At 44.4% G+C, this 27,955-nt stretch overlaps 1 protein-coding gene across 1 annotated transcript; it reads right to left on the reverse strand.

Moving 5' to 3' along the window:
* Positions 1-234: 234 nt before the first annotated feature.
* Positions 235-27,682, reverse strand: LOC138948731 (ribonuclease 3-like). The gene is made up of 14 exons (XM_070320334.1): positions 26,535-27,682; positions 24,756-25,702; positions 22,030-22,385; positions 21,133-21,387; positions 20,205-20,564; positions 18,415-18,517; positions 16,527-16,699; positions 14,996-15,099; positions 14,209-14,314; positions 13,449-13,590; positions 12,352-12,434; positions 4,796-4,902; positions 4,367-4,512; positions 235-3,051 (listed from the first exon to the last, which is right to left on the reverse strand). The coding sequence occupies exons 1-14, from the start codon at positions 27,656-27,658 to the stop codon at positions 2,507-2,509; spliced, it is 4,551 nt and encodes a 1,516-aa protein (XP_070176435.1). The 5' UTR covers positions 27,659-27,682; the 3' UTR covers positions 235-2,506.
* Between the last annotated feature and the right edge of the window lie 273 nt (positions 27,683-27,955).

Genomic DNA, 27,955 nt, shown 5'->3' on the forward strand with positions numbered 1-27,955 from the left:
GGACTTGCCTACACATTATATTGGCTGAAATTGGTGATACAGGGTGACCCAAAAAAAAGAGTACCCAAACAAAACGTCATAAATTGAACAAAAATAAAGCAATCTTCATAAAATTTATTTACACACACAAGTAGCCTCTGCATGATTTGCACAGAAAATTTTAGCATTCTAGCTTGTCTTTCAGGAAAGTTATGCTCATTCTACAGAACATGCTCCAAATGGCCTCCGCGCCGATTCAGGCAAACTTGAACTCGCCGCGCAAAGTTATCAATCACCCGCACACACTCCGGTTGCGAGATTCCGCGAATGGTTGTTGTGATGGCTCGCTTGAGTTCTGCGATTGTCTGTGGGTTGTTCCTGTAGACGTTGTCTTTCAGGAACCCCCAAAGATAGAAATCTGGGGGATTTAAATCCGGGGGAGGCCATTTGGAGCATGTTCTGTAGAATGAGCATAACTTTCCTGAAAGACAAGCTAGAACGCTAACATTTTCTGTTGAAATCATGCAGAGGCTACTTGTGTGTGTAAATAAATTTTATGAAGATTGCTTTATTTTTGTTCAATTTATGACGTTTTGTTTGGGTACTCTTTGTTTTGGGTCACCCTGTACTTAATTAATTTCATCTATTTTAATCCAGCAGAGCATCATTAATGTCTCTCCTTGCCTTTTTTTCCCACTCCCTAACACAAACTTAATTTAAGTATAATACAACTAGCTGAGAACAGGTTTTCCGTTTTACTTTGAAAATAAAGAAACATGTTCAATTACAAACTGTCGTTTTCACATAACTTAACATTCAACTGGTAGCATAAGTTAACATTCAGCATGAACGCAAGAAGCAGAGAAAAAGATCACATTAAAAGACAGCAATCTGTTTTATCAGGCCATAATAACACTGTCTTTCAGAAACGCAGCACAGTAAACAGTAGAATTTCACACAACACACTTCTGAAAGTACACAGTGCTCTTTCACAAAACACCCCCCCGAAAGTATAATTTCACACAAACACTCCTGACAGTAAACAATACCATTTCACACAACACTCACCCAACAGTAAACTGTAGCATTTAACACAACACACTCTTAGTCTTACAATAAACAGTAGCATTTAACACAACACACTCCTAACAGTAAACAGTACCATTTCACACAACACTCTCTTAACAGTAAACAGTACCATTTCACACAACACACTCTTAACAGTAAACCAGACCTGTTTACCAAATATGAACAGTTGGTGTATTTTCCACAGAGACTTAGTGTATTTTCAAAATATTGAGTGTATTTTCTTACCAGGTAGAGGTGCTTCTTAATCATGTGACCGACGTAAAACTGTTAGCAGTAAAATTCCAATACAACGTCTGTCGCACTGATGATAAAACTGTAAGCATATGAGTCATGACACTGGAAATAGTCGTACTTTCTTATCAACCAGCGTATTTATCGTATTCTTGGAAACTTGGCGTACAAAATACGGCGAAATCGTATGAGTAAACAGGTCTGAGTAAACAGTACCATTTCACACAACACACTCTTAACAGTAAACAGTACCATTTCACACAACACACTCTTAACAGTAAACAGTACCATTTCACACAACACACTCTTAACAGTAAACAGTACCATTTCCCACAACACACTCTTAACAGTAAACAGTACCATTTCACACAACACACTCTTAACAGTAAACAGTACCATTTCCCACAACACACAACACACTCTTAACAGTAAAATTTCACACAACACACAACACACTCTTAACAGTAAACAGTACCATTTCACACAACACACTCTTAACAGTAAACAGTACCATTTCACACAACACACTCTTAACAGTAAACAGTACCATTTCCCACAACACACAACACACTCTTAACAGTAAACAGTACCATTTCACACAACACACAACACACTCTTAACAGTAAAATTTCACACAACACACAACACACTCTTAACAGTAAACAGTACCATTTCACACAACACACAACACACTCCCAACTGTAAAAAGTTTGTGACTTCATTAAACAAACAAGGCTGGCACTCACACTTTCTACACCACCAGACAGGTATACAAAATGTAGTTGACATAAGCCAAGCCCAAGCCAGTGTATCACTTACCGTCAGAAAAAAATACTGATAAAGTTGGAGCTGAAAGTACTGCTGAACATTTCCGCCCTGAAGCAGTAGATCAGTTTATGTTGGTACCACAATAATGACGCCGGAGCCAAAATCAGACAGACCAGTTGATTGGCGCCAGAGTTATGATATGCCGAAGTCATAAGTGGAGCATCAGCAATGTTAAAAAAGGGTTAGACCTTCCATTCTTGCTCATTGTTCAGCGTCACTGATGCTCAGAAGTCACTGCCAGTAGCGTTAACATCAAACTTGCTCAGATTTAACTGGCATTAGCATTACCATTAAGCCTGTCTGATCGGAAGCGGTTACTGCCTCTAAAGTTTCTGTAAAAACCTGTTCATTATTGCTCACTGTTCAGCCTAGTTGATGCTCAGAAATCACTTCCAGCTGCGTTACCATTAATCCTGTCTGATCTGAAGCGTTCACTGCCGTTGGAGTTGCTTTTGAACCTGTCCCGAGCTAACTGCTCGCTGGCTAATTGCGTGTTTGACCTGTCCAGTTTTGAGCGTTCGTTAGCATAGCGTGGTGCAGAGTTAGTGTCAACTCTGTCTGACGTTGAACGGTCACTGTTGTATCGTGGCGTTTTCATCTTGGGGTTTCCGTTACTCAGCATAGAGTCAGGCACTGATGAAGATGAGGCAGAAAATCTGGAATCATTACGATCAGACTGCCGCGATGAAGAGGATGATGATGGCCGGGAGTCGTTGCTGTAGCGTGCTCGATCTGGCACTGATGGTGAGAGTGAAGAAGACTGTTTCGAGTTGTTGCCATAGCGTTCGGGCTCTGCTGGAGCATCAGCCTGGCTGTCTTTGGACCGTCTTTCTGTGCGGTACTGGCGAGGTTTCTGATTCCGGTCTGTTCCAACGTGACGCTTCTCCAGGAAGCGTCTCTGGTGCTGAAGGATGGGGAACAACTCTGGCAGAAAAGAAGTAAAGCAAAACATTCAGTCACGTCACATTCAGCTGACTGATCAGGGATGGCCAAATCTCATGAAGTTTTAACTCTCCAGCCGGGCGAGTAACTTCAAGAAAGTTACTAGCCCGCCAGAATTTTCGCTGGCCCGGTACATACCACAGTTTATGCATCTGGAGTGTTTATATGGCTTTGAAACTCGATAGTACATGTACAACCAAAAGCGTTGCATTTGACACAAATTTTCACTGGCCACCCAGGCGAGTTTCCAGGCTGTTTCTACTAGCCGAGCGGATTTTTGTCTTGCCCCTGGCGATCAGGTAGACAATTAGGCCATCCCTGCCGATCATCAAAGTCATCAAATAACAGTACTGTACATACACATAAATAACGGGTAGTGCTGCACTGTGTGACTGCTTGCTTTCCCCAGACAGAAAGCAACCTGACTTTCCGTGGGAATGCTATTTTACATAATATCTACCTAATGTGTGTATCTATTCTCAAGGTCCCGTCTAATATTTATGAGTTTTATTTTTTGGTTGACTGGATTTTGTTGTTGTTCTTGGTCAATTGTGTGCCATGTCAATAGACGCTTTTTGGACATAACTCCTTTCGGGTTTGTAGGTGTTGTGGAAGAGTGACCTTTTCTTGCAAAACCTCCAACAAACAAAGGAGGGACCAATCACTAGCGAGATGATTGCGGGAAACATGTGGACCGGAGCACGCCCCCTCGCTAGTGATTGGTCCCTCCTTTGTTTGTTGGAGGTTTTGCAAGAAAAGGTCACTCTACCACAACTCATACAAACCCGACCGAGTTATTTTCGGAATTTGTCGGATTTAAGACATTTGTCCAAGTGAAGAGAAGCTTTTATTCTATGCAAAATCCATGTCTGTGGAGGTGAACATTATCCTGTATCGTGGGAAAAGTGACATCTTTGTCTAAATTGACACTAAGGCCAACATAAAACAAGTTCAGTGTTTCCGACAGACCCTAGTTTTTTCCCGACCTGAGAACTTCTTTGACAAAAGTGGATTTAGAAGACTTTACAAAGAAAGCTACTGTTCTCCGACATTTAAGGGACACATCTCACAAAATGACTGGCCAATAAGAAGCCACAAGCGCCTGAGTTAAAAAAAAAAAAAAGAATTTAATTCCTTTATTACAAAAATATAACGAAAATATTTTTTAAATGTTACCAACCTACCAACCCTGATTTTGTTGGCCTTGTCTTTGAAAATAAAAATTGAAAAAATTGGGGGGGGGGGGTGGGGGAGGGGGAGGGGGGGCTAAGGTTGAGAGTGGACTGCAGTTGTGTACCTGATCGAGTTTTGAGAGCGTTGGTAGCGGCGGACATCTCGGCTTGCTGGATGCTGTGACCGGTGCCGGTGGCCAGCCGCTCCCCTCGGAAATACACAGCCACCACGTACTTCCTGGTGTTGGAGGGGCCCAGCGACTCTATCACTCTGTTCACACAAAACACCAATCATTAGTTTTGAAACATGGAGGGGCCCAGCGACTCATCACTCTGTTGCACACAAAACACCAATCATCAGTTTTGAATGTTAATTGCTGTAATTTGATGCCTCCGGCATTGGCCGGCCAAGAAAATAAGTACAATTTGAAGTTAGGACACTAGTTTTCCAACTGACATTCTCACTTCCCTCCTTCCCACAGTGTCAGCTGAGTTGACAATGTTTTATTCTTTGCGGAAGCAACAGGCTGAGGCAGAAGGGTGTAAGTACTTACTTGTAGACAGGTATGTCAGGCTCCCCTCCCCCCATCTTTCTCAGGGTCAGACAGCACTGCTGAAGCTGAGACTTGGGGTCATTCCAATCTTGGTTCAGGATGAAATCCTGCATACACAACAAGCGCCTTTATTAACAAACTATGCTCAAGAAATGTGTGTCTTCTATATTTCCAGAGATACACAACAGGGACACAACAGGGACACAACAAAACAAATCGAAAATTTCTTAATAAATTTTCATTTAATTAATATACTTACCAACTCACATAAATAGCATTAACTTCAGTTTGATGCGTAAGACATTGAAGTACTAACCCTGGAAACAGGGGGAGGTAACCCCCAAATCAAAACAAAACCTTGACAACAAGGCCCTGGTAGTTACCTCCCCTCACCGGTAGCCCGCGCATGCGCGGCACATATCACCGGCAAACTCATTCCCAATGAAACACCACCTTCAACCATTAACAAAAAAACGATTGCGGGGTAGGATGGGAGGGCATTAACTATGTGAGTTGGTAAGTATATTAATTAAATGAAAATTTATTAAGAAATTTTCGATTAAATAACATATTCTTACTACAACTCACATAAATAGCAGATTGCTACATAAGGTGGCGGGAATCTCACTTAACATGATAAGAAACCAGCCTGCTTCAACCATAATTGGTAAGCAACTACTACCATTGCAGTGGGTACTAAAACACGCACAAAAGTAGTAAAGAAAGACGTCTAAACATGACGTCCAAACACCACTGAGGTGCCATACGAGAATTGTCTGGCAGCAGAACCACCGGATAAAGGGTCCAAGCTCAGGCCCCATGAATTCTAGACAACCCAGAGGAAGAAAGAAAGCTCCCCCCCATTTGACTGCCGCACTCATAAGCCTGTTAATGAGTGTAAAAGCCCATCTAGTCAGGGCTGCCTAGCAATAATTTGGTTCTATCCGTTGAAACGCAAGAACCAAAAGGAGCCATGCAAGACAAGTAGTCAAATACTCAAAACCTTGAGCGAGACCCAGAAGTATGTAAAACGCTACACCCTTAAGGGGAAGTGAACACTGACAAAAAGGAGTCTGAGAGCCTTCCTATAAAGAAAGGCTAGCATGTCTCCAAATCTATGGCTCTTAAAAAAGAGCTTAAAAACAAAAAGAAATCCCAAGTTGGAATTAATTTTCAAAAGACAAAAGCTTGGACGCAGGGCCCTACCACGCAGGGCGTAGAAAGAGAAAAGTCTTGTCAAGACCTGACGACGTTCCTCCAGAATAACGAAACATAGACTTCCTACGATAACAACAGTTCGTGGAAAGTCTTAACATCCTCCTGAACTGGAGAATGCTAAAGCCTATGCCCAGAATCTAGAACTTGCACTAATGCAGGTGCTGGAGGAAGGGCTGACTGCCCCCCCCCCCCCTTTTATTTGCACTCATAGAAAGTTAATGATGGCAAAGAAACCACCAGAAAAAATCAACCTAGATAAATAACCCCTTTCACGTAAAGTCTGTTGAGACCTAAGCTAAGTGAAAAGGCCTAAAAAACGCTGTCTTGGTCGTGACTGACGAAAAGAGAGAACAATCTCTTACAAACGGCTAGACCAGAAAGACAGCTCTTAACTCAAAAGAGAGCCGTGCAAGTTCGGAAGACAAACAGATATGTCCTCCGAGGCGAGCGAGTAATAAAAAACGAACCTTTGCGTCTCCCCTCGAAGAGAACAAGAAGTTCCAAACGACCACAAGTGAAACACCCTCCACGGAGTGAAGCACTAAAAGATTAAGGCTTGAGTAAACCACAGCACCATAGTCCAAGAGGAAACGCTAAATGTTCGCAATGAACCAGAGACAATAACTTGCCCCTTGTTCAAAGGATAGAGCAAGACAAATGTCGGAAAACATCTGGCCTTGCTAGACTCTCCCACAAAAGAGTCAAATGACTTAAAGCCGAAAACAAAGGCAACAATTTGCAGGTCGGCGAGAATGCTACCTCTCATCAAGAGATGAACCGAGATTGCTCATCAAAACCAAAGCGACTTTAATCGAAAGAGGCAAAAGTCTAACTCAATACTCACTAGCAATAAGCTATGAAATTTAATCGACAAGAAAGGAAGCAAGCATACAGTGGGAGCTAGCTGTAGTGCCGAACGTGGAACGATCAGAGCCTAAGTTTGTCAACACAGAACTGAATAGGACAAACCCTGTAGCGACCGTTAAAACATAATGTCGCTATGTTACACCCTGGGAGGGTGTGAAGCCCGCCAGGCCTAGGAGATGACGTCAGTTCGTGACCGATCTCCTACCGAAAACAAGTGATACCTGAGAAAAAGATATCAAGCCCTCATCGGTGAGAAAAATCTCAAGAACGAGCAAACGTGTTCCTGAAGTACCCAAACTACCAGAACACTCACCCTCTAATGAACCAAGCTGTGAACCCAACATGATCCAAACGGTTAGCCAAAAGTAGGCTACTGCTGGTGCATGACCTGCTTGAGCAACTACCCAATCAAGACCGAGCGAATGACGCAGTAAAACTTCCTGCGTTAAGAGTCCAAGTCTAGCAAAGACAAGCACTCATAACTTCGTGGGTCGTGGCAGAAAGCACCAATGAATGACTATGACTATGAACTGGACCGTCGCTACCCGTAGGTAAGACAAAGTCGCCGAAACCGGCCGTCATGTTGCCCCCAAACTGACTTCAGACGCTTCTTGTCAAAACAGAGGAAGTCACAAGAAAGTCCGAACAACCTCCTCGAGAGGACAAAAACGATGAACGCTCAAAAACCGACAGCTGTCGTGAACTAAGGAGCATCCTTAAGAAAAATCCGGAATAAATTTCGCCGCCAATCAAGAAACACCCTGAATATGGCCGAAAACCCAGAACGCGTCTGATCCGCTGAGAGACTAAAAGTCAGACGCGGGGACCTACGCAAACAGTAATCATAGATGCCAAAGTGCTACGATTACCTGGAACGTCAAAAAAAAAACGAACCAGAAAAAGGCAAAATCCCTAGTACAAAACACCCGCAACACCTTGACAGTGTGGGTTGATGCTAATGCGTACAGTCCTTCACTCCGAAAACAGAAGTGAGAGACGGGATACCAAAACCACCAACAACCTGAAACCCAAAGGGTTGACATTGGAAGCCTACTAGGCAAAGAGTCCTTGTTCCCAGAACCATCATTGGCCGAAGCCGTAAATGATTGTCCCCCAACGCAGGAGTGACCTGAAGCGGGGAACTCGGAAGTGCAAAAGGATCAAAAGAATGATTGGGCTTCCCGTTCAGCTTTGGTTACGAAGCATGAAAGACGACGTGCGAGAACAATTGCTCGGAGAAGCCAGCCATGGCTGAACAGACTCCGACACATCCCCATGAGCAGTGAACAGAGGAAAGATGCTAACAGCACCGGAACTCAACACCTTAGCCATCTCATAGGCTACAGAGGGCGACTCCCGAAACCGGAAGTGAACGCTAGTCTCATTGTCACCCTGGAAATCGCCAAATGCGAAAGGTGGTGCCGCTAAACGAGAAGACGAAGTTGTCACCCCTTCTGCAAAGTATCGAGAGGTAACCTCAGCGGCGGCAAACAGCGCGCGCAAGAACCTCCTCTCAACTCGAAAGTTGTGTTCCGCCTCGGAAGAGTCACCACAATCCTCGACAACATCCACATCATCAACAAAGATGTCTGATGAAGCCCGATCATGACCGGAACCATCATTGCCCCGCAACGGAACTGATGAACTCGCCGTAACGGAACCCTGTGTAACCACACCAAGGAGGACCGGCAAAGCCGAGCTGCTACCATTGCCCGGAACCAGAGGTAGCTGGCAATTCGGAAGGGAAGGCGACCGGAAACACACCTGTGCTCCGCCCGGAAGCTGACCCATCCTGTCCCCACCGTACGCAACCGCCTGAGCGGAAGCGTAGGCAGGAAACGGATTGCCGTTACCACCAACGACCGGAACCCCCGTAGGCTGTGAACCGGAAGTCGATGGTAACGATTTGAAAGTGCCACGATCTCCCGAAAGAAACCCTGTGGCCGGAAATCCCTTTGCCGAAGCAGTTGAACCCGAGTACGAGGGACCGGACGTACCAGCCCCAGCGTCAAGGGTGGAATAACCGTCGAGACAAACAACACGCTCGTGTGCTGAGTGCCCCGAACTTCCAAAAGTCTACCCCGGAACCGGCGGACCGGAACCAGCGGTAGCTGGCAATCCGGAAGGGAAGGCGACCGGAACACACCTGTGCTTTACCCGGAAGCTGACCCAACCTGTCCCCCACCGTCCGCAACCGCCTCAGCGGAAGCGTAGGCAGGAAACGGATTGCCGTTACCACCAACGACCGGAACCCCCGTAGGCTGTGAACCGGAAGTCGATGGTAACAAAATGAAAGTGCCACGATCTCTCGGAAGAAATCCTGTGGCCGGAAATCCCTTTGCCGAAGCAGTTGAACCCGAGTACGAGGGACCGGACGTACCGGCCCCAGCGTCAAGGGTGGAATAACCGTCGAGATGAGCAGCACGCATTTGCGCCGAACACCCCGAACTTCCATGAACACGTACCTGATCGGCCGAAGCCGAAAGCTGAGGAACAGCAACGTCCGCCGACGTAATCGTAGCGGAAAGAACAATCCTCGACAAAGAGGAAGCGTTGCCAACCCCTGGAGGCAAAGCTGGAATGGTGGAGGAAGACACACCCCTATCAGTTGCCAGCATCTCCCTCATTTGATCCTTGAAAGTAGAAAAAAAGAGCAAACAATTCATCGCGCGAGACCGCCTGGGTCTCTTTCTCCTGCGGCGACAAAACGGGCAAGCTAGCAGGAGGATCAAACGAAACACGCAACGACTCCTTGCTCACAGGATCGAAAATTTCGCAAAAATAATTACAAAATACTAAAATGCAAATGGCGGCATGCACCCGTAACACCGGGCACTGCCTACACTAGGTTGAAGCAACAAAAAACTCCAGAAAACGGAGCCAAAAGTTCAACAACCGGCAGAAAAAATAATGCAAATGGCGGCACGTCACAACGCAAGTCCGCCATGTTGACGACTAGAACTCCGTCAAGACGGAGACATGTAGTAAAAAACAGAATACCAACACACAAAGGTCGGCACAGGTAAAGACAAAATAATCTGTAAAAGATAAGTCATAAGACCTAAGCTTACACAACAGATCAAACTGCTCAGCAGGTAACAAAGTACCCTGCCCGACAGAGCTAACGCTAAAGACCGCCATGTTGAAACTACAACTCCGAGAACGGAGAACAAGCTTTAACATAACACGAACAAAGGCGGCGCAAGCTCAACCAAGCCTGTAAGGAGTAAGTCACTAGACTTAAGCTTAACGAAAGAACACACTGCTCAGCAGGGAAACGAAAGTCGCCTGTCTGGCAGCACTACAGTAATAGTCGCCGAATTAAAAGTACAACTCCGTAAGACGGAGCACGAAGTACAAAGCCATTTACCAACAAATGCAAATGGCGGCACAAGCTATAACAAGAAAACGTTACAGATAAGTCACTAGACTAAGCTTGAACAACAAAATAACTGCTAGGCGGGAAAACGAAAGTCACCCGCCTGGCAGCACTACAGTAAAATCCGTGTAAACAGAACGACTCCGTAAGACGGAGCACAAAGTACGACGCCATTTACCAACAAATGCAAATGGCGGCACAAGCTATAACAAGAAAACGTTACAGATAAGTCACTAGACTAGGCTTGAACAACAAAATAACTGCTCAGCGGGAGAGACAAAACATGTCTGAGAGAGCAACAGCTCTCTCCCGCCCAAGTGAAAACCAAAACAAACTCCGAGAACGGAGAAAGACATTTTCACAAGTGAACAGTTACCATAAACAAACGTTGTAAACCAGAAAGATCTCACCAACAGCTAGCAAGATGAACCAGGGTCAAAAGGTCGTCCTCACAGGAGACCCAAGGCTGAAAAGCCCAGCAAGTACCAACACGTCTGTACAGCACGGTGTTGAAGAAGGGAATGAGTTTGCCGGTGATATGTGCCGCGCATGCGCGGGCTACCGGTGAGGGGAGGTAACTACCAGGGCCTTGTTGTCAAGGTTTTGTTTTGATTTGGGGGTTACCTCCCCCTGTTTCCAGGGTTAGTACTTCAATGTCTTACGCATCAAACTGAAGTTAATGCTATTTATGTGAGTTGTAGTAAGAATATGTTATTTAATCAAATCTATTCTAGCACATCTGTCAAACTCTCATATCAAATATTCTTCTCTTTTTTAAAAAACAATATGGATGAGTTAAGTTATTTCATGGACACGATTACACAGTCTAGACATCCGTCGCGATATAACCTTCGTGGTTGAAAACGACGTTAAACACCAAAATAAAGAAAAAAAGAAAGAAAGTCTAGACATGCCAAGAGTCTATCTCCAATCCCAGTCTTGGCTCAAGACCAAAATCTCCAGTGTGCAAGCCTTTTTTTATATTTAGTCAAGTTTTGACTAAATATTTTAACATCGAGGGGGAATCGAAACGAGGGTCGTGGTGTATGTGCGTGCGTGCGTGTGTGTGTGTGTGTGTGTGTGTGTGTGTGTGTGTAGAGCGATTCAGACTAAACTACTGGACCGATCTTTATGAAATTTGACATGAGAGTTCCTGGGTATGAAATCCCCGAACGTTTTTTTCATTTTTTTGATAAATGTCTTTGATGACGTCATATCCGGCTTTTCGTGAAAGTTGAGGCGGCACTGTCACGCCCTCATTTTTCAACCAAATTGGTTGAAATTTTGGTCAAGTAATCTTCGACGAAGCCCAGGGTTCGGTATTGCATTTCAGCTTGGTGGCTTAAAAATTAATTAATGACTTTGGTCATTAAAAATCTGAAAATTGTAAAAAAAAAATAAAAATTTATAAAACGATCCAAATTTACGTTTATCTTATTCTCCATCATTTGCTGATTCCAAAAACATATAAATATGTTATATTCGGATTAAAAACAAGCTCTGAAAATTAAATATATAAAAATTATTATCAAAATTAAATTGTCCAAATCAATTTAAAAACACTTTCATCTTATTCCTTGTCGGTTCCTGATTCCAAAAACATATAGATATGATATGTTTGGATTAAAAACACGCTCAGAAAGTTAAAACAAAGAGAGGTACAGAAAAGCGTGCTATCCTTCTTAGCGCAACTACTACCCCGCTCTTCTTGTCAATTTCACTGCCTTTGCCATGAGCGGTGGACTGACGATGCTACGAGTATACGGTCTTGCTGAAAAATGGCAGCTACTTGACTAAATATTGTATTATCGCCTTACGCGACTTGTTTTTAATTGTGAAAGTACAAGAAATATGAGCACAAGAAATATAAGGACACAAGAATAAGAGCAAGAAAGAAGCAGCTAATGAGATTTAAGCTCTTACACGTACATATCTGACATCAGGATCAGAGCAGTTAGGAGTCCCTGCTGAGCAAAGTACAAATGATATTTTCTCATAAAAGCCTCATATGCTAAAAATGATGACAGTTTTTAACAGGAAAGACTGAACTGATTCAGTGCAAATAATATAACCATGACAATAATCTGCTCACCTTCAGTCTGGGGAAGAAGCAGACGTCACAGAAAGTCTTGCAAAAATCCATGCCACTGTCCACATACAATGCTCCCAAGAAAGCTGAAACAGGGATTCATACAGTAAACAACAATACCTTCCCAGTAAGAATTAGCAGGTCGCTTGACAGAGTCATTTCTGAAAATCGTCTTTTAACAAAAACTCTGCAACAGATGATTACAGGCTCATTGACCAATAATATTATCTTATCACTAACCATATGTTGTACTGTCTTCGTGTTTCACAACAAAGTTTAAAATAAAGCTGCTCAGACTATAATCAAGAAAAACAAATACATACATTTCTGATCATAACCACTGTAAATGTAGCCCCAATTCAAGACTCCCTCCTTTTTAAGACCTGGTTTTCCCAGATTTGTGGAGGTTTTTGTTTGTTTGCTTAAAGCCCAGCCGACCACAAAGGGCCATATCAGGGCGGTGCTGCTTTGACATTTAACGTGCGCCACACACAAGACAGAAGTCGCAGTACAGGCTTCATGTCTCACCCAGTCACATTATTCTGACACCGGACCAACCAGTCCTAGCACTAACCCCATAAAGCCGGACGCCAGGCGGAGCAGCCACTAGATTGCCAATTTTAAAGTCTTAGGTATGACCCGGCCGGGGTTCGAACCCACGACCTCCCGATCACGGGGCGGACATTTGTGGAGGTCTTTAAAGGGGTTCTACAGTACTCAGTAGTGATGAATAACAATGAAGAGAAGACAGTTATAATTTGTGTTTGTGGAAATAACTTTACTTTGTGGAAACTGTTGGTTTTGTGCAGAGAAGACAGTTATAATTTGTGTTTGAAATAACTTTACTTTGTGGAAACTGTTGGTTTTGTGTAGAGAAGACAGTTATAATTTGTGTTTGAAATAACTTTACTTTGTGGAAACTGTTGGTTTTGTGTAGAGAAGACAGTTATAATTTGTGTTTGAAATAACTTTACTTTGTGGAAACTGTTGGTTTTGTGTAGAGAAGACAGTTATAATTTGTGTTTGAAATAACTTTACTTTGTGAAAACTGTTGGTTTTGTGCTAACCATGGCTCAAACTTTTCTCCCCGTCAAACTTACATTCCAGCAGGTCAGCTTTCTGTTTGGTCTTCATGTCGAACTTGTCGCTGCCAGCGTTGCTGTAGATGACGAAGTCAATCATGCCCAGGTCATCGCACACGATGGATTGAGTGCGACTGTTCACCAGCGAGCTTCTCAACAGCTACAAACAGAAAAATAAACGAGTATTTATAAACTAAAAAGGTTGGTCTCAAAAGAACATACACTAACAAATAAAAATAGAAAATAGAAAAAAACTTAAAAAAACACCAATAAACAAGACAAATTTACTAAACAATAATTTGGTAAAGCAAAGATCTCACACATAACACATCATTTAAACCTTACTTTACGAAGAAGAAAAAATAAAGACAAGTGAAATACACTTGTGAAATGCAATGACAAGAAAATAATAAACCAACAAGTAAAAAAAATAATTTTTGAATAAAAAAAATTGAAGAAAATTAAAGAAAAACAAAACACCAAGTAGTTTATCATGTATCAGAACAGAGACAAAAACAGGCAGACAAACAGACATAAAGACAGACAGACTGATTCACAGTTGGTCAGGAAAGTGTCTGTGCAGATGAGAGACAGACATTGAGACAGACATTGACAGACAGACAGACAGACAGACAGAGTGACTCACAGAGAGGTGGCCTTCATGATGTTCAGGAAAGTGTCTGTGCAGATGCAGCTGAGGTAATCAGCTGTAGGACAGACAGAGAGACAGACACTGACAGTCAGACAGACAGACAGACAGACAGACAGAGTGACTCACAGAGAGGTGGCCTTCATGATGTTCAGGAAAGTGTCTGTAGAGATACTCTGAGGCAATGAGTTGCAGCACGGTGTCCCCAAGAAACTCCAGTCTCTGGTTGTGGCCCCTGCAAAAGTTAGCACACAATGTACACACATTCTCAAATGCAATGATGATTATGTTGTGTACAAACACTGTATTGCCATAATAACTACAATACCCCCCCCCCCCCCCCCACACACGGTCAATTATGCCTCACACACACACACACAGATACAGACACTGACACACACACATATATACATACACACACACACACAAATGCACACACACACACGCACACGCACACACACACACACACACAGATACAGACACTGACACACACACATATATACATACACACACACACACAAATGCACACACACACACACACTCATATATACATACACACACACACAAATGCACACACACACGCACGCACACACACACACACACACACACACACATACACGCACACGCACACGCACACACACACACACACACGCACACGCACACGCACACACACACACACACACGCACACGCACACACACACACACACACACACACACACACACACAAAGTGCTGCTCATTATAATGGAAACAGGAGAGGCCAGACAACTTCCAACATTCATAACTAAAACCACAATAGTGCCAAAGTTTACATCTCCCAGATCACACTCTTCAGCTTAGCACACAGACAGACACAAACACCATGCACCCACACACACATGTGCACATACACATACAGACAATAAAACAAATCTTACATTGTCAGAAGGTTGTAGCCAACATTCCTGTGGGTGAAAGCCTTTGCCAAAAGTCGAACGTGGGAAAACTTCACACCGATCGATCCCTCAAACCTCACCAATTTCTGGAGGAAAAAAGAGCAAAGTCACATTAAAAAAAAGAGAAATTTCACATAAAATTATCTGGCTAGCAAAAGGACGGCTAAGACGATCTGAAGGCACATTGATAAAGCCCTTGTCTGTAATCTGTAAAACAAAAATCAGAATTCATCAGAAATTCTGCTACTACAACAGATGCTAATCATGCTAACAAGAACACAGAACCGTATAAAGCTGGGGCATTGAAATATATGGAAAAGTGTAAATTGACATAAACAAAAATCTGTGTGTACAGTTTGAGACCCCCCAATTTAAAACTCCCTCCCTTTCAACTTTGGGGAGGTGGGCCAGTGCAAAATGGACAAATTGATCAAAACCCTTTTTTAAATTTTTTTGCAGATAATGGTCTCATAACATACCTAAAATGCATGTGTGTCTGTGTTTTTGTCTAAAGTGTCATATTTATGTGTCAATAAAGACAATATTTGAATAGTTTATCTTCAACGTCGTTTTTCTCATGTCGGCCATTTTTGCGGCAGTTGCATCTGTGGTGTTGCGATTTCTCTGGCTGTAATTTAGCTAGAGCAATAATTTTGTGTGCAGTTTGTGCAGAATATCACATTCTGGGGGATTACGAAAGGATTTTGTTGCCATTGTATTACGGTCATAACTAGGTTATTTCAAACAAAATTTTTGCAGGGGTTACCCTAAAGTTTGACGGTTGTAACAAAGAAATGTCCCTAACTCCAAATATAAATATAATAATCAAAATCTGCTTCGTAATCCCCTAGAGCATACCCAGAAAGACAAAATATAACAATAATAAGAAGTGTGACAATCATATCTGCTGAAATATTATTTTCCCCCTGTACTCCAGTTTTGTCTGTTTTTGACTGTTTTTGTTGCGTAAAACAAAAACCAGCAACCCAAAATAAAAAAAATGACTATCATTTATCATTGTTTATTCATTACTTTCATAAAATAACATTGAAACAAAATAAAACATTCAAATTAAAAAAAACATAGTGCACTGGCCCACCTGCCCCGTTTTCTCAGATTTAGACATAAACACAGAAAACTTTATTATCTCAATTGAGAAATTAATGTTCTGTTCATAACCTCTGTACATTTAACCCCCCCCCCCCCCCCCTCCCCCCTTTTATGACTCCCTCCTTTTTCCAACCGGATTTTCTAAGATTTTTGCAGGTCTTAAAACAGGGGTTCCACTGTTGTAAAAGACGGTACAGGGGAACCTCCCTTTAAAGAGCCCCCAATTTAAGACTCCCTCCATTTTAATTTACAGACCCTTTTTTCTCAGATTTTCTGTTCATAGCCTCTGTAAATCTACTACACCCCCCCCCCCCCCCCCCCCCCCCCCCCCCTCCCCAGATATTTCAGATTTTTGCAGGTCTTAAAACGGGGGTTCCACTGTAGTGAAAGACAGTGCACCAACCTGTAGGGCAGGACTGGACTCCACCCAGTGCCGGTCACCGCCAGGCTCGTCCTCCTGCAAGGGGTGTAGGGGCAGCCCCTGCCAGGTCCGCAGACACGTCTCGTCCACCTCGAACAGCGTGCGCCCGAAGATCCTGTCCACCACCTCCAGTCCCCCGTCCAGGAACAGCGCCCCTGGTGGTGACACAATCAAATGGTTTATCAATGGCATAAACACAATCATCGCAACCCTACTGCTATCCAAAGAAAGACTCCACGCACTTGTTTCATTTACATTTTTTTGGCTGGACAAAAACGCACTATTTTAGTTATTTATTACACTCTTATGACTGAAAATACATGCATACAAAAAAATCGATTGAACATTGGAGTTCCCTTCTTTGAACCATGTGATGTCAGAGTCTGACAAAAACTCATATTTAGGCGGCTGGCCGAGACTAGAAAATATTGCATGTTTGTGTGCGTAACAAATAACAGGAATGCGTACTAAAATCGATCAAAACAAATATTATTTTCATAAAAATATCACATTTGACACAGATCTCGACAGTCACTGTTCACCTCTACCGCTAGCGCTGTCTCAGAGGAACACTGACTGTTTCCATCTGTGTAAAATGTCATATTTTGGTCAAAACTACAAATAAAATAGAATGCCGAATAAGGGCAGGAAGTAAGGGAGAGAAAAGCGGGAAGCAACTGACCCATGAGGGCTTCAAAGCAGTTGGCCATAGTGTACAAATAACGTAGAATAATCACAGAGGGCAGGAAGTAAGGGAAGCAACTGACCCATGAGGGCTTCAAAGCAGTCGGCCATAGTGTACAAATAACGTAGAATAATCACAGAGGGCAGGAAGTAAGGGAAGCAACTGACCCATGAGGGCTTCAAAACAGTCGGCCATAGTGTACAAATAACGTAGAATAATCACAGAGGGCAGGAAGTAAGGGAAGCAACTGACCCATGAGGGCTTCAAAGCAGTTGGCCATAGTGTACAAATAACGTAGAATAATCACAGAGGGCAGGAAGTAAGGGAAGCAACTGACCCATGAGGGCTTCAAAGCAGTCGGCCATTGTGTACAAATAACGTAGAATAATCACAGAGGGCAGGAAGTAAGGGAAGCAACTGACCCATGAGGGCTTCAAAGCAGTCGGCCATAGTGTACAAATAACATAGAATAATCACAGAGGGCAGGAAGTAAGGGAAGCAACTGACCCATGAGGGCTTCAAAGCAGTCGGCCATTGTGTACAAATAACGTAGAATAATCACAGAGGGCAGGAAGTAAGGGAAGCAACTGACCCATGAGGGCTTCAAAGCAGTCGGCCATAGTGTACAAATAACGTAGAATAATCACAGAGGGCAGGAAGTAAGGGAAGCAACTGACCCATGAGGGCTTCAAAGCAGTTGGCCATAGTGTACAAATAACGTAGAATAATCACAGAGGGCAGGAAGTAAGGGAAGCAACTGACCCATGAGGGCTTCAAAGCAGTTGGCCATAGTGTACAAATAACGTAGAATAATCACAGAGGGCAGGAAGTAAGGGAAGCAACTGACCCATGAGGGCTTCAAAGCAGTTGGCCATAGTGTACAAATAACGTAGAATAATCACAGAGGGCAGGAAGTAAGGGAAGCAACTGACCCATGAGGGCTTCAAAGCAGTTGGCCATAGTGTACAAATAACGTAGAATAATCACAGAGGGCAGGAAGTAAGGGAAGCAACTGACCCATGAGGGCTTCAAAGCAGTCGGCCATAGTGTACAAATAACGTAGAATAATCACAGAGGGCAGGAAGTAAGGGAAGCAACTGACCCATGAGGGCTTCAAAGCAGTTGGCCATAGTGTACAAATAACAGAATAATCACAGAGGGCAGGAAGTAAGGGAGGCAACTAACCCATGAGGGCTTCAAAGCAGTTGGCCATCGCGTGACGCAGGTCAGACTCATGACACAGGTCAGGACCGTGCACGTACAGCATGAAGTCTTGAAGGTGCAGATTCTGTAACACACAAAAGATACACCCGTCATTGCTATAACTATTCTTCTTCTTCTCCTTCGTCCATGGGCTAAAACTCCCACATTCACTAATGTTTTTTGCACATTTTTTGTGTGTGTTAACAAATAATCAGACCGGTATTTTCTTTACAAGTACGAATCCTGGCTCCCACAGACACCGGTTATTTTGTTCCATCAACCGGTCAAACCCAGTCTAACTTTAAAACACAGTGATTGTCAGGAACAAACCAGTCCAGAAAGGAGAACTTTCAGGTATACATTGATTGGCTTCTATTCGAAACTTTGAGGTTGTCATCGTGGATTGACGTCCAACCAAAGCATAATTTAAGCCCGACAGAGCGAAGCGTCGGAGGGCTTCAATTAGTCTTTGGGAGGGCGTCAATCCACAATGATTGAATTACAATTGTTCACACCGGGGGTTTCTGTACAAGTAAGAATCTTGGCTCCTTCAGACACTGGTAATTGCGTTACATCAACCGGTAAAACCCAGTCTAAAACACAGTTATTGTTAGGAACAAACCAGTCCAGAAAGGAAAACTTTTAGGACAGTGGAACCCCCATTTTAAGACCCCCCCCCCCCCCCCCCCCAATTTAAGACTTCCCCCTTTTTAAGACATTGGATTTTCTTTCATAACATCTGTAAATTTACCGTGATTTTCTCAGGTTTTTTTAAGATCTTAAAAGGGGAGTTCCACTGTATCGGTTGATTCTTTATAAAGTGAACATTGATCGCATCCTTCCAAAAGCAGACGGTCACAGACAGTGTTGTTTGCAGGCCTCGGTCTTCGGTAAATGAAGGATTCTCTTTTGATCCGACGCATTGCTCTGACCCCCGGCCGTTTGACATGTAGTAGGTCTTCTGACCAACAATTTGCCTACTAAATGGACAAAGCCAGGGCAGTTTTAACCCAGTTCCAACTGACCCATTGTCCACTGAGTCTAGGAACAACACTTGACCACGGTTATTCAAAGGATGGACATTACTCACATAATAATAATAATAAATCCCTTTTCTATAGCACAAGTACCGATATGCTCGGACTGGGTGGCCGAGTGGTAACGCACTTGCGCTCGGAAGCGAGAGGTTGCGAGTTCGACCCTGGGTCAGGGCGTTAGCAATTTTCTCCCCCCTTTCCTAACCTAGGTGGTGGGTTCAAGTGCTAGTCTTTCGGATGAGACGAAAAACCGAGGTCCCTTCGTGTACACTACATTGGGGTGTGCACGTTAAAGATCCCACGATTGACAAAAGGGTCTTTCCTGGCAAAATTGTATAAGCATAGATAAAAATGTACACCAAAATACCCGTGTGACTTGGAATAATAGGCCGTGAAAAGTAGGATATGCGCCGAAATGGCTGCGATCTGCTGGCCGATGTGAATGCGTGATGTATTGTGTAAAAAAAATTCCATCTCACACGGCATAAATAATCCCTGCGCCTTGAATATGTGCGCGATATAAATTGCATAAAAATGAAAAAAAATAAAATAAAAAATAAATAAATCCCTGCGCTTAGAACTGTACCCACGGAATACGCGCGATATAAGCCTCATATTGATTGATTGATTGATTGATTGATTGATAAGACTCAGTTAATAAGAGCGCTTTACAAATGCCATAAAGTACAGTTAAAACCTTTTTGTCAGCCTTACTGAAATGACACAAGCACGTACCTTTGCCAGAACAGCCAGATGCTGGTTCTGAACGATTGCTGTTCTGTAAGTGGACAGGCCTCCCTCGTCCAGCCAGGGGAACATGTAGAAGAGGTGCGTGCTGGACAGAAACTCCACCACAGCATCCCCGAGAAACTCCAGACGCTCGTTGTGCGGAATCTCTGACATGGTTTCCTCCTTCTTGCCCATGCGCGACATGATGTCCACCAGAATGTTGATGCCGCGTTTACGCGTGTTCTGGTGGTACACACGGCGGTCGCCATACTCCACCTGACGCAGGCCGCAGTTGGTCAAAGAGTTACGGGCGTGGGCCGAGTTTGTGCCGTAGTTGGTGCGGAATGATGTGTGGGTCAGTGCCAGCTGCAACACAGCATTTGGAGTTACTCACAAATCACAATCACATTAACATGTAACACATACCTATATTTGGTTTATACATTTAGTCAAGTTTTGACTAAATGTTTTAACATAGACAGGGAATCGAGACGAGGGTGGTGGTTTATGTGTGCTTGTCTATCTGTCTGTATGTGTATAGCGATTCAGAGAAAAGTACTGGACCGATCTACATGAAACTTTACATAAGATTTCCTGCAAACGATACCCCCAGATACTTTTTTAATTTTTTGTTTGATAAATGTATTTGATGACGTCATATCCGGCGTTTTATGAAAGTTGAGGTGGCACTGTCACACCCTCATTTGTCTATGAAATTTGATTGACATTTTGGTCAAGCAATCTTCTATGAAGCCATGACTATGGGATTGCATTTTAGCTTGAAAGCTTAATAATTAATACCTGCAGCAGAGTCCTGTCCTCAAAGGTGTAGGCCAGCCGGTCATGTTTGTTCTTTGTATCTCCTCCTCCTCCCTCCTCCTACACCCCCCCCCCCCCTCACCACCACCACCCACCAAACAACACATGTCCGTACCTGCAGCAGAGTCCTGTCCTCAAAGGTGTAGGCCAGGTGTTCCTCCAGCACGTTGAGACAGGAGTGGAAGCGGATGTGGCTCATGAGGACGGGCAGGAGCAGGGCGTGCTGGCAGATGTCAGACTTGACCCCCGTGCGCATGAAGCCCTGGCTGGACAGCTCCACGGTCACCTCGCGCTTCATGGTGCTCTTCAGCTGAATCTCCTGCAGCTGGGCCTCCTTGTTCTTCAGCTTCAGCTTGTCCTCACGCGACACCTTGAGATCAAATAAGATAAAGGTTCTTCAGCTTGTCCTCAAGCGACACCTTGAGATCAAATAAGATAAAGGTTCTTCAGCTTGTCCTCATGCAACACCTTCACACAAGATGAGATAAGATGAGATGAGGTAAGATCTCCTGCAACTGGACCTCCTTGTTCTTCAGCTTCAGCTTGTCCTCACGCGACACCTTATGAGACAAGACAAGACAAGACAAGACAAGACAAGACAAGACAAGACAAGACAAGACAAGACAAGACAAGACAAGACAAGATAAAGAGAAGAAAACATGATTATTTTAAACTGTACATAGTGAAATCAGGCATCCAAAACACACACCACATTATTCTGGTAACAATCTAGCACACTAAGAGTAAGAAACACGCAGGGTTTCCTCTGAAAACCGAGGTCAGCCAGCAATGCAAGCACATGGATTTGAACACAACACAAGGCATACTGATTTAGACTATAGTTGTGCAACATAACACAGGCCCAGAGAAAAGTAAGGATAGTTTCTCGCCTCGGCAATCTTTAGCCTCCCCCTGCAAACAATAAATGAGGATACACTCTGGGGGCTCCGGTTACAAAGTGGACTTAACTCTTTATCCTTATCAAATAAAGTTCAGTTCAGTTCAGTCTCACCTTGGGTTTGGAGTTGAGCAGGTGCTTGAACTTGATGTACTGCTTCCACGCCTTCTGGTAGGCTGGGTCCCCCGCGTAGCTCAGCTGGGCCGGCCGGATGCCAAAGTGGACCAGGATGGGTGGGGTGCTCTCCCCTTCCAGCAGCTTGGTCCGGTCCAGCTGGTCCACGCGGATGGAGCTGGGTTTCTTGCCCGGGCAGGTGACGATCATGCCGCAGATCACGTCCACCCATGACTGCCACTCCTCCTTGCCCAGCTTCTCGATCACCGGCAGGTCGCTGTCGCCCACCAGAGGGCAAGCGCTGCGCAGCAGGAACTTGAGCACCTCATTGATGGACAGGATCTCCTTGCCGTTCTCTGGTTTAACGGACAAAAAAAAGCAAGAAAATTGAATTCCCTGTGTCAACAACAAAACCCTGACAAACTCTTTTGAAAGTTCACCACATGCCTTTAAAAGCAAAACATCCATATCAAAACAGCAAGTTATCATCTTAAAATACAGAGTAAAAGCAGGGGATGCATTTTCCAACACTGGGAGCATAGAGTTTGGTAAAGTAAATAAATAAAAAAACAAATAGATAAATAAATAAATAAAATTAAATAAAATTAAAATAAATAAATAACTGATAAATCAATAAATAAATTAATTAATGATAAATGCATAAATAAATAAAATTACAAGAAGGGCAAAGCCCATACGACTCACATGCTTTACACATTTTTCCTACCAAAATACATGTGACTTTGACCCAAGGTCAAGGTCATCCAAGGTCATGCAACACAAAGCTGTTAATTCAAGACATAGGAAGTACAATGGTGCTTATTGGCTCTTTCTACCATGAGATATGGTCACTTTTAGTGGTTCACTACCTTATTTTGGTCACATTTTATAAGGGTCAAAGTGACCTTGACCTTGATCATATGTGACCAAATGTGTCTCATGATGAAAGCATAACATGTCCCCCACATAATTTTTAAGTTTGAAACAGTTATCTTCCATAGTTCAGGGTCAAGGTCACTTCAAAATATGTATACAATCCAACTTTGAAGAGCTCCTGTGACCTTGACCTTGAAGCAAGGTAAACCAAACTGGTATCAAAAGATGGGGCTTACTTTGCCCTATACAGCAGTCCCTGCAATGTACGGCCCCCGGCGTGAGCGGACACCTGACATGTACGGACACATTTGCTCGGCACGGAGTGTTTTCCTTCTATATTTGCCCCCCCTTAAACGGACACCTGCAAAACGTGGACGCGGACACTCATTTTCGGTCCCAACAGCAGGTCATACCTCCAATGTACGGACAGACCATCGTCAAATTTTCACCACAACAAAATCGATAACAGAGCAGTCCGGCTCTTGGTACAAAGATCACAGCCGCAATGGTGTGATGACAGTCACTGATAACTTGAGTGCACGTGTACCCATCGTGTGTCTGTGTGTAACCTCTTTCATTGACAAGATACTCTTGTTTCCCCTCAGCCTTGACCAGTGAGTCGGTTGCCTAATCTATGAACCCTTCAGTTGTCTTGCTTTGTCAAAAGTTACGACACAGTCAACTGGTTTTGCTCTGAGTGAACAGTGCAGCTGGTCTCTCTGCCCACAGCCCCCAACAGTACATGGCTGGAGGGAGTGGAGTGAGAGAGAGAAAGGGGGGGGGGGGGGTTGGAGGGTTAGCTGGCTAAACTCTGTGGGGTGGCCGGTGTCACCGCATGTCAGCAGGAAGAGCATTGGAGAGAAATAGAGAGGTGTACTCTTCCACACAATTTCCAAGCATCAGTTGTCACGGCTTGGGGTAGGCATTAGTGAGGGAGAGTGGGAGCTGTGTTATGTACAGTGTATTTCCGACTGAAGAGTGAAAAGTCACTGCCATGCCACATGATCGGCATGCAGTCAATAAAGCCAGACAAGAAACAAATAAATTACTTGATTATGACATGCAGCTCTATCTGCTGCTATTTATTCAAACTGGTTTTCAAGCTTATTCTTGCAAAGCATCTGCACACGCTCCTCTGTGCTGTGTTTGTGTGGCTGCTTTCGTATGTCAGAGCATGGTGAGTGTGTTCACTGCCTTGAGGATTTATTTTATCTCTTCTTTTCAACACTTTTCATACAAATCATTTTTACAGAACGTTTAAAGAAGTATTAGGAGTTTATTGTTATTGTTTAGTAGCCACAAGAAGTGATTAGCATAGACTCAATCCTGTTGTTTGTGTGTCTCTGTGTGAGTGTATGGGGGAGGGGGTGGTGTGGTCACCCCTCCCGTGACCGGACACCTGCAATGTACGGACAGTTTTGCTATGGCCCAAGGGTGTCCGTTCATGAGAGGGACTGCTGTATATCATATATAGGTGAGGTATTCAATCTCAAAAACTTCAGAGAAAATGTGAAAAATGTGAAAAATAGCTGTTTTTTAGGCAACATTTATGGCCCCTGCGACCTTGACCTTGAAGCAAGGTCAAGATGCTATGTATGTTTTTTGGGGCCTTGTCATCATACACCATCTTGCCAAATTTGGTACTGATAGACTGAATAGTGTCCAAGAAATATCCAACGTTAAAGTTTTCCGGACGGACGGACGGACGGACGGACGGACGGACGGACGGACGGACGGACGGACGGACGGACGGACGACTCGGGTGAGTACATAGACTCACTTTTGCTTCGCATGTGAGTCAAAAATTAAATAAATAAGCAAATAAATAAGTAAATTAATCAAATGAATACCTGGCAGGGAGCGTGCGAAGCGCGGCATCAGGTGAAAGCGGGTACAGCCGTCCCCGAAGCCCTTCCAGTCCAGGTCAACCAGCTCCAGTATTTCCCTGAACAGGAACTGGTTGATCAGGTCCAGACTGCGAATCGTGAAGTTCTCCGGAATCGGCTCCTCAAGGAAATGGATGGTGTACTCAATGTGAAACCGGATGACTTTACACACGGGGACGTTTTCCAGTTTCTCGTGGGTGAAGAGAGAGAACCCCTCAAAGATGAACTCGTGGTTGTCAAACTCAATGACGGAGGGACTGTTGCTCAGAAAGTTGGTGGAAGGTGACATGGTGATGCGGTAATGATAGAGTTGGTTGAGGTTGTTGCTGGCAGGTTTACACGGCTCTATGTGCTTCTCCCCCGGGTAGATGTCATGTCGTATACCGCTTCTCCTGGACTTGATGCTGCAGCGGCACAGCGGCCCGTTGTTCATCTCCCCGGGGTCGTTGTACCACAGCTCCGGGTGCAGACACAGAGGGTGCTTCCGCTTGCGCTCCATCTCCTCCAGCCACTTGCTGCACATCTCTCCGTCGTCAGAGTCAGAGTCTGACGATGAGCTGCTGCTGCTGCTGCTGCTACTGCTTGACCCGCTGCCATGGTGATGATGGTGGTGCTGGTGGCTGCAGGGGTTGGCCTGGCGGGACTTTGCCTCAGGGACTTGAACCGAGGATCGAATCCTCTCGCCCCTTTTCAAGATTTCCTCTTCAAACTGGTCCTCCAGCTCCTTCATTTTCTGCGTGCCCTCCAAGACGCCCTGACTGTTCCGTGTAAAGTAGAGATCAGCGGGAGAGCTGCGAATCCAGCTGGGGGTGTTGTCTTCCTTGGCCCTTTCCGCTTCTGCTTCTTCCTTCTCCGCTTTGGCCTTCAGCTCTCGGCTGTCGGGTCGCAGGCGCTTGCCTGGACGCCAGTCTCTGACAGACATAAATGAAAAGATTTTGCTTAACACTACGGCAGTAAAAAGTTATCATTGATAACAAATGCATTGTAAACTGCTCTTCCTGGTCTTAATGCCACAGCAGCATAGCGGTCTGTTGTTCATATCCCCAGAGACAGTTATTCTTTCTGTTTACAAGACTGTAAACGTTACCATAACTATGCCTATACAACAACCATGTACTGTAAACGTTACAATAACTATGCCTATACAACAACCATGTACTGTAAACGTTACAATCATGTACTGTAAACGTTACAATAACTAGTCTATGCCTATACAACAAACATGTACTGTAAACGTTACAATAACTATGCCTATACAACAACCATGTACTGTAAACGTTACAATAACTATGCCTAGATACAACAACCATGTACTGTAAACGTTACAATAACTAGTCTATGCCTATACAACAAACATGTACTGTAAACGTTACAATAACTATGCCTATACAACAAACATGTACTGTAAACGTTACAATAACTATGCCTTACAACAAACATGTACTGTAAACGTTACAATAACTATGCCTATACAACAAACATGTACTCAGAACTCAAATGAGGCAAAGTTCTGTATCAAAGATTTATATGAAATACTAGTAATCAGATTCTCTGTTCACTAAAACTATATTTGGAGGGGCAGTCATACAAATTAAGTATTGTGGCAGAATATTCAGGACTTTTAAAGACTATGAGATGCTACTCAAGTTTACAAACTGATAAGCAGTTTAGCACTGATACTTTAAATAGAAAACTCAGTCCAGTATAACTGTAAGCACTACATTATCATCATAAGCAACTCACCTCTCATCCCACTCCCTGTCAAACTCGGAGTCTTGAACATCATCGTGTCGTCTCTTCAAGCCCCGCCTCCCAGTCCCACGACAGTCAAAGTCTTCAGACGGTGTTTCGTTCCAGTCGTCAGTGTCGGCCTTTGAAGACCTGCTGAACTCGTCTCTAGTCCTCCTTCTGTCTGAAGAGCTGTCGTCCCTCTTGCGCCCTCTTCCGTCACGCTGGCTTTGAGCCTGCCTCTCCTCCTCCACCTCGCTATCCCACATGTCTTTGGAGCTGATAGAGTCACAGGCATAGCTGTTGTCGCGTTTGTCCCGGGAGTATTTGGCACTGTTACTGTTAGATCTGTAGCCCCTGTCCTGCCCGCCGGACCCACGCTTTCTTTGGCTCTGCGACTCCCAGGACACCGGGGTGCCTCTGGAGCTGGTGTCGGTGTCGGTCCTGCTGGACACCGAGTCCGACACATTGGACCCGTCAAAAGAATAGCTAGTCCGTCTGTCGGGACTTATTCGGCATCTGGCACTGCTCTCCTCCTCGTCACCGAACGTCCTGACATTCCTCTTGTTTAACACAGGGAGTCTCTGGACACTCTTACCCTGGCTGAAATTCTGTGAGTTTGTCGAAAACCTAGAACCTCCGTTCTGTGACTGATTTCTACTACTGGTGTCATGCGGTCCTCTTGTGTCTCTGCTGTCGTAGCTCCCTTTGTCACTGAATGGAGCTGGCTGGTTTCCAAAAGGTTGACGAGGGCGATTAACATCAAAAGTTGGCCTTGGAAACGGTGGTCGTTGGGGTAGTCCATTAGGACCGTTGGGAAGACTAGGGCAAGGCATTCTGTTGCCTGATGGGAACTGGGGACTACTTCCTCCGGCAGTTCTGGGAATCATGTTGTTGGAAATACCAGGCAGCCTTTGTTGTTGTTGCTGCTGCTGCTGCTTTTGAATGTGCTGATGAATTAGCTGCATGCGAAACTGTTGTTGCAGTTGCTGTTGCTGGAGGTGACCTTGCAGAAAGCGAGCTTTGGCTCCAGGCATCATGTTTCCTTGCTGCTGCTGCATCTGCTGGGGGTGGCTGAAGGGGACACCAGCGGCCTGAGTGGAGTTGACATTGGCTGCAGGACCCATGGGACGCTGCATTCGGTTGGCGGGGTTGAAACCAGGGTTGACTGCTGGGTGCATGCCCCCCATGTTTCCCCCCTGCATGCCCCGGCCACCCCCCATCCTCATCTGCTGTTGATACTGGGAAGGGCCACAGGCACCCACGCCACCCGGCCGGGGAACACCTGGCTGCATGCCCTGCAAACGCGAAGGTGCAAATAAATAGATTAATGTAATGCCTGGTAAAACAGAGCTGCTGTGTGAAACAAGCATTTGTTACAGTTACACACTGTCGTTTCACAAACTTCTCTGCGGTTCTTTCGTTAGTACATTAAG

This window comes from Littorina saxatilis, linkage group LG15, assembly GCF_037325665.1.
Source record: "Littorina saxatilis isolate snail1 linkage group LG15, US_GU_Lsax_2.0, whole genome shotgun sequence".
Taxonomy (NCBI): domain Eukaryota; kingdom Metazoa; phylum Mollusca; class Gastropoda; order Littorinimorpha; family Littorinidae; genus Littorina; species Littorina saxatilis.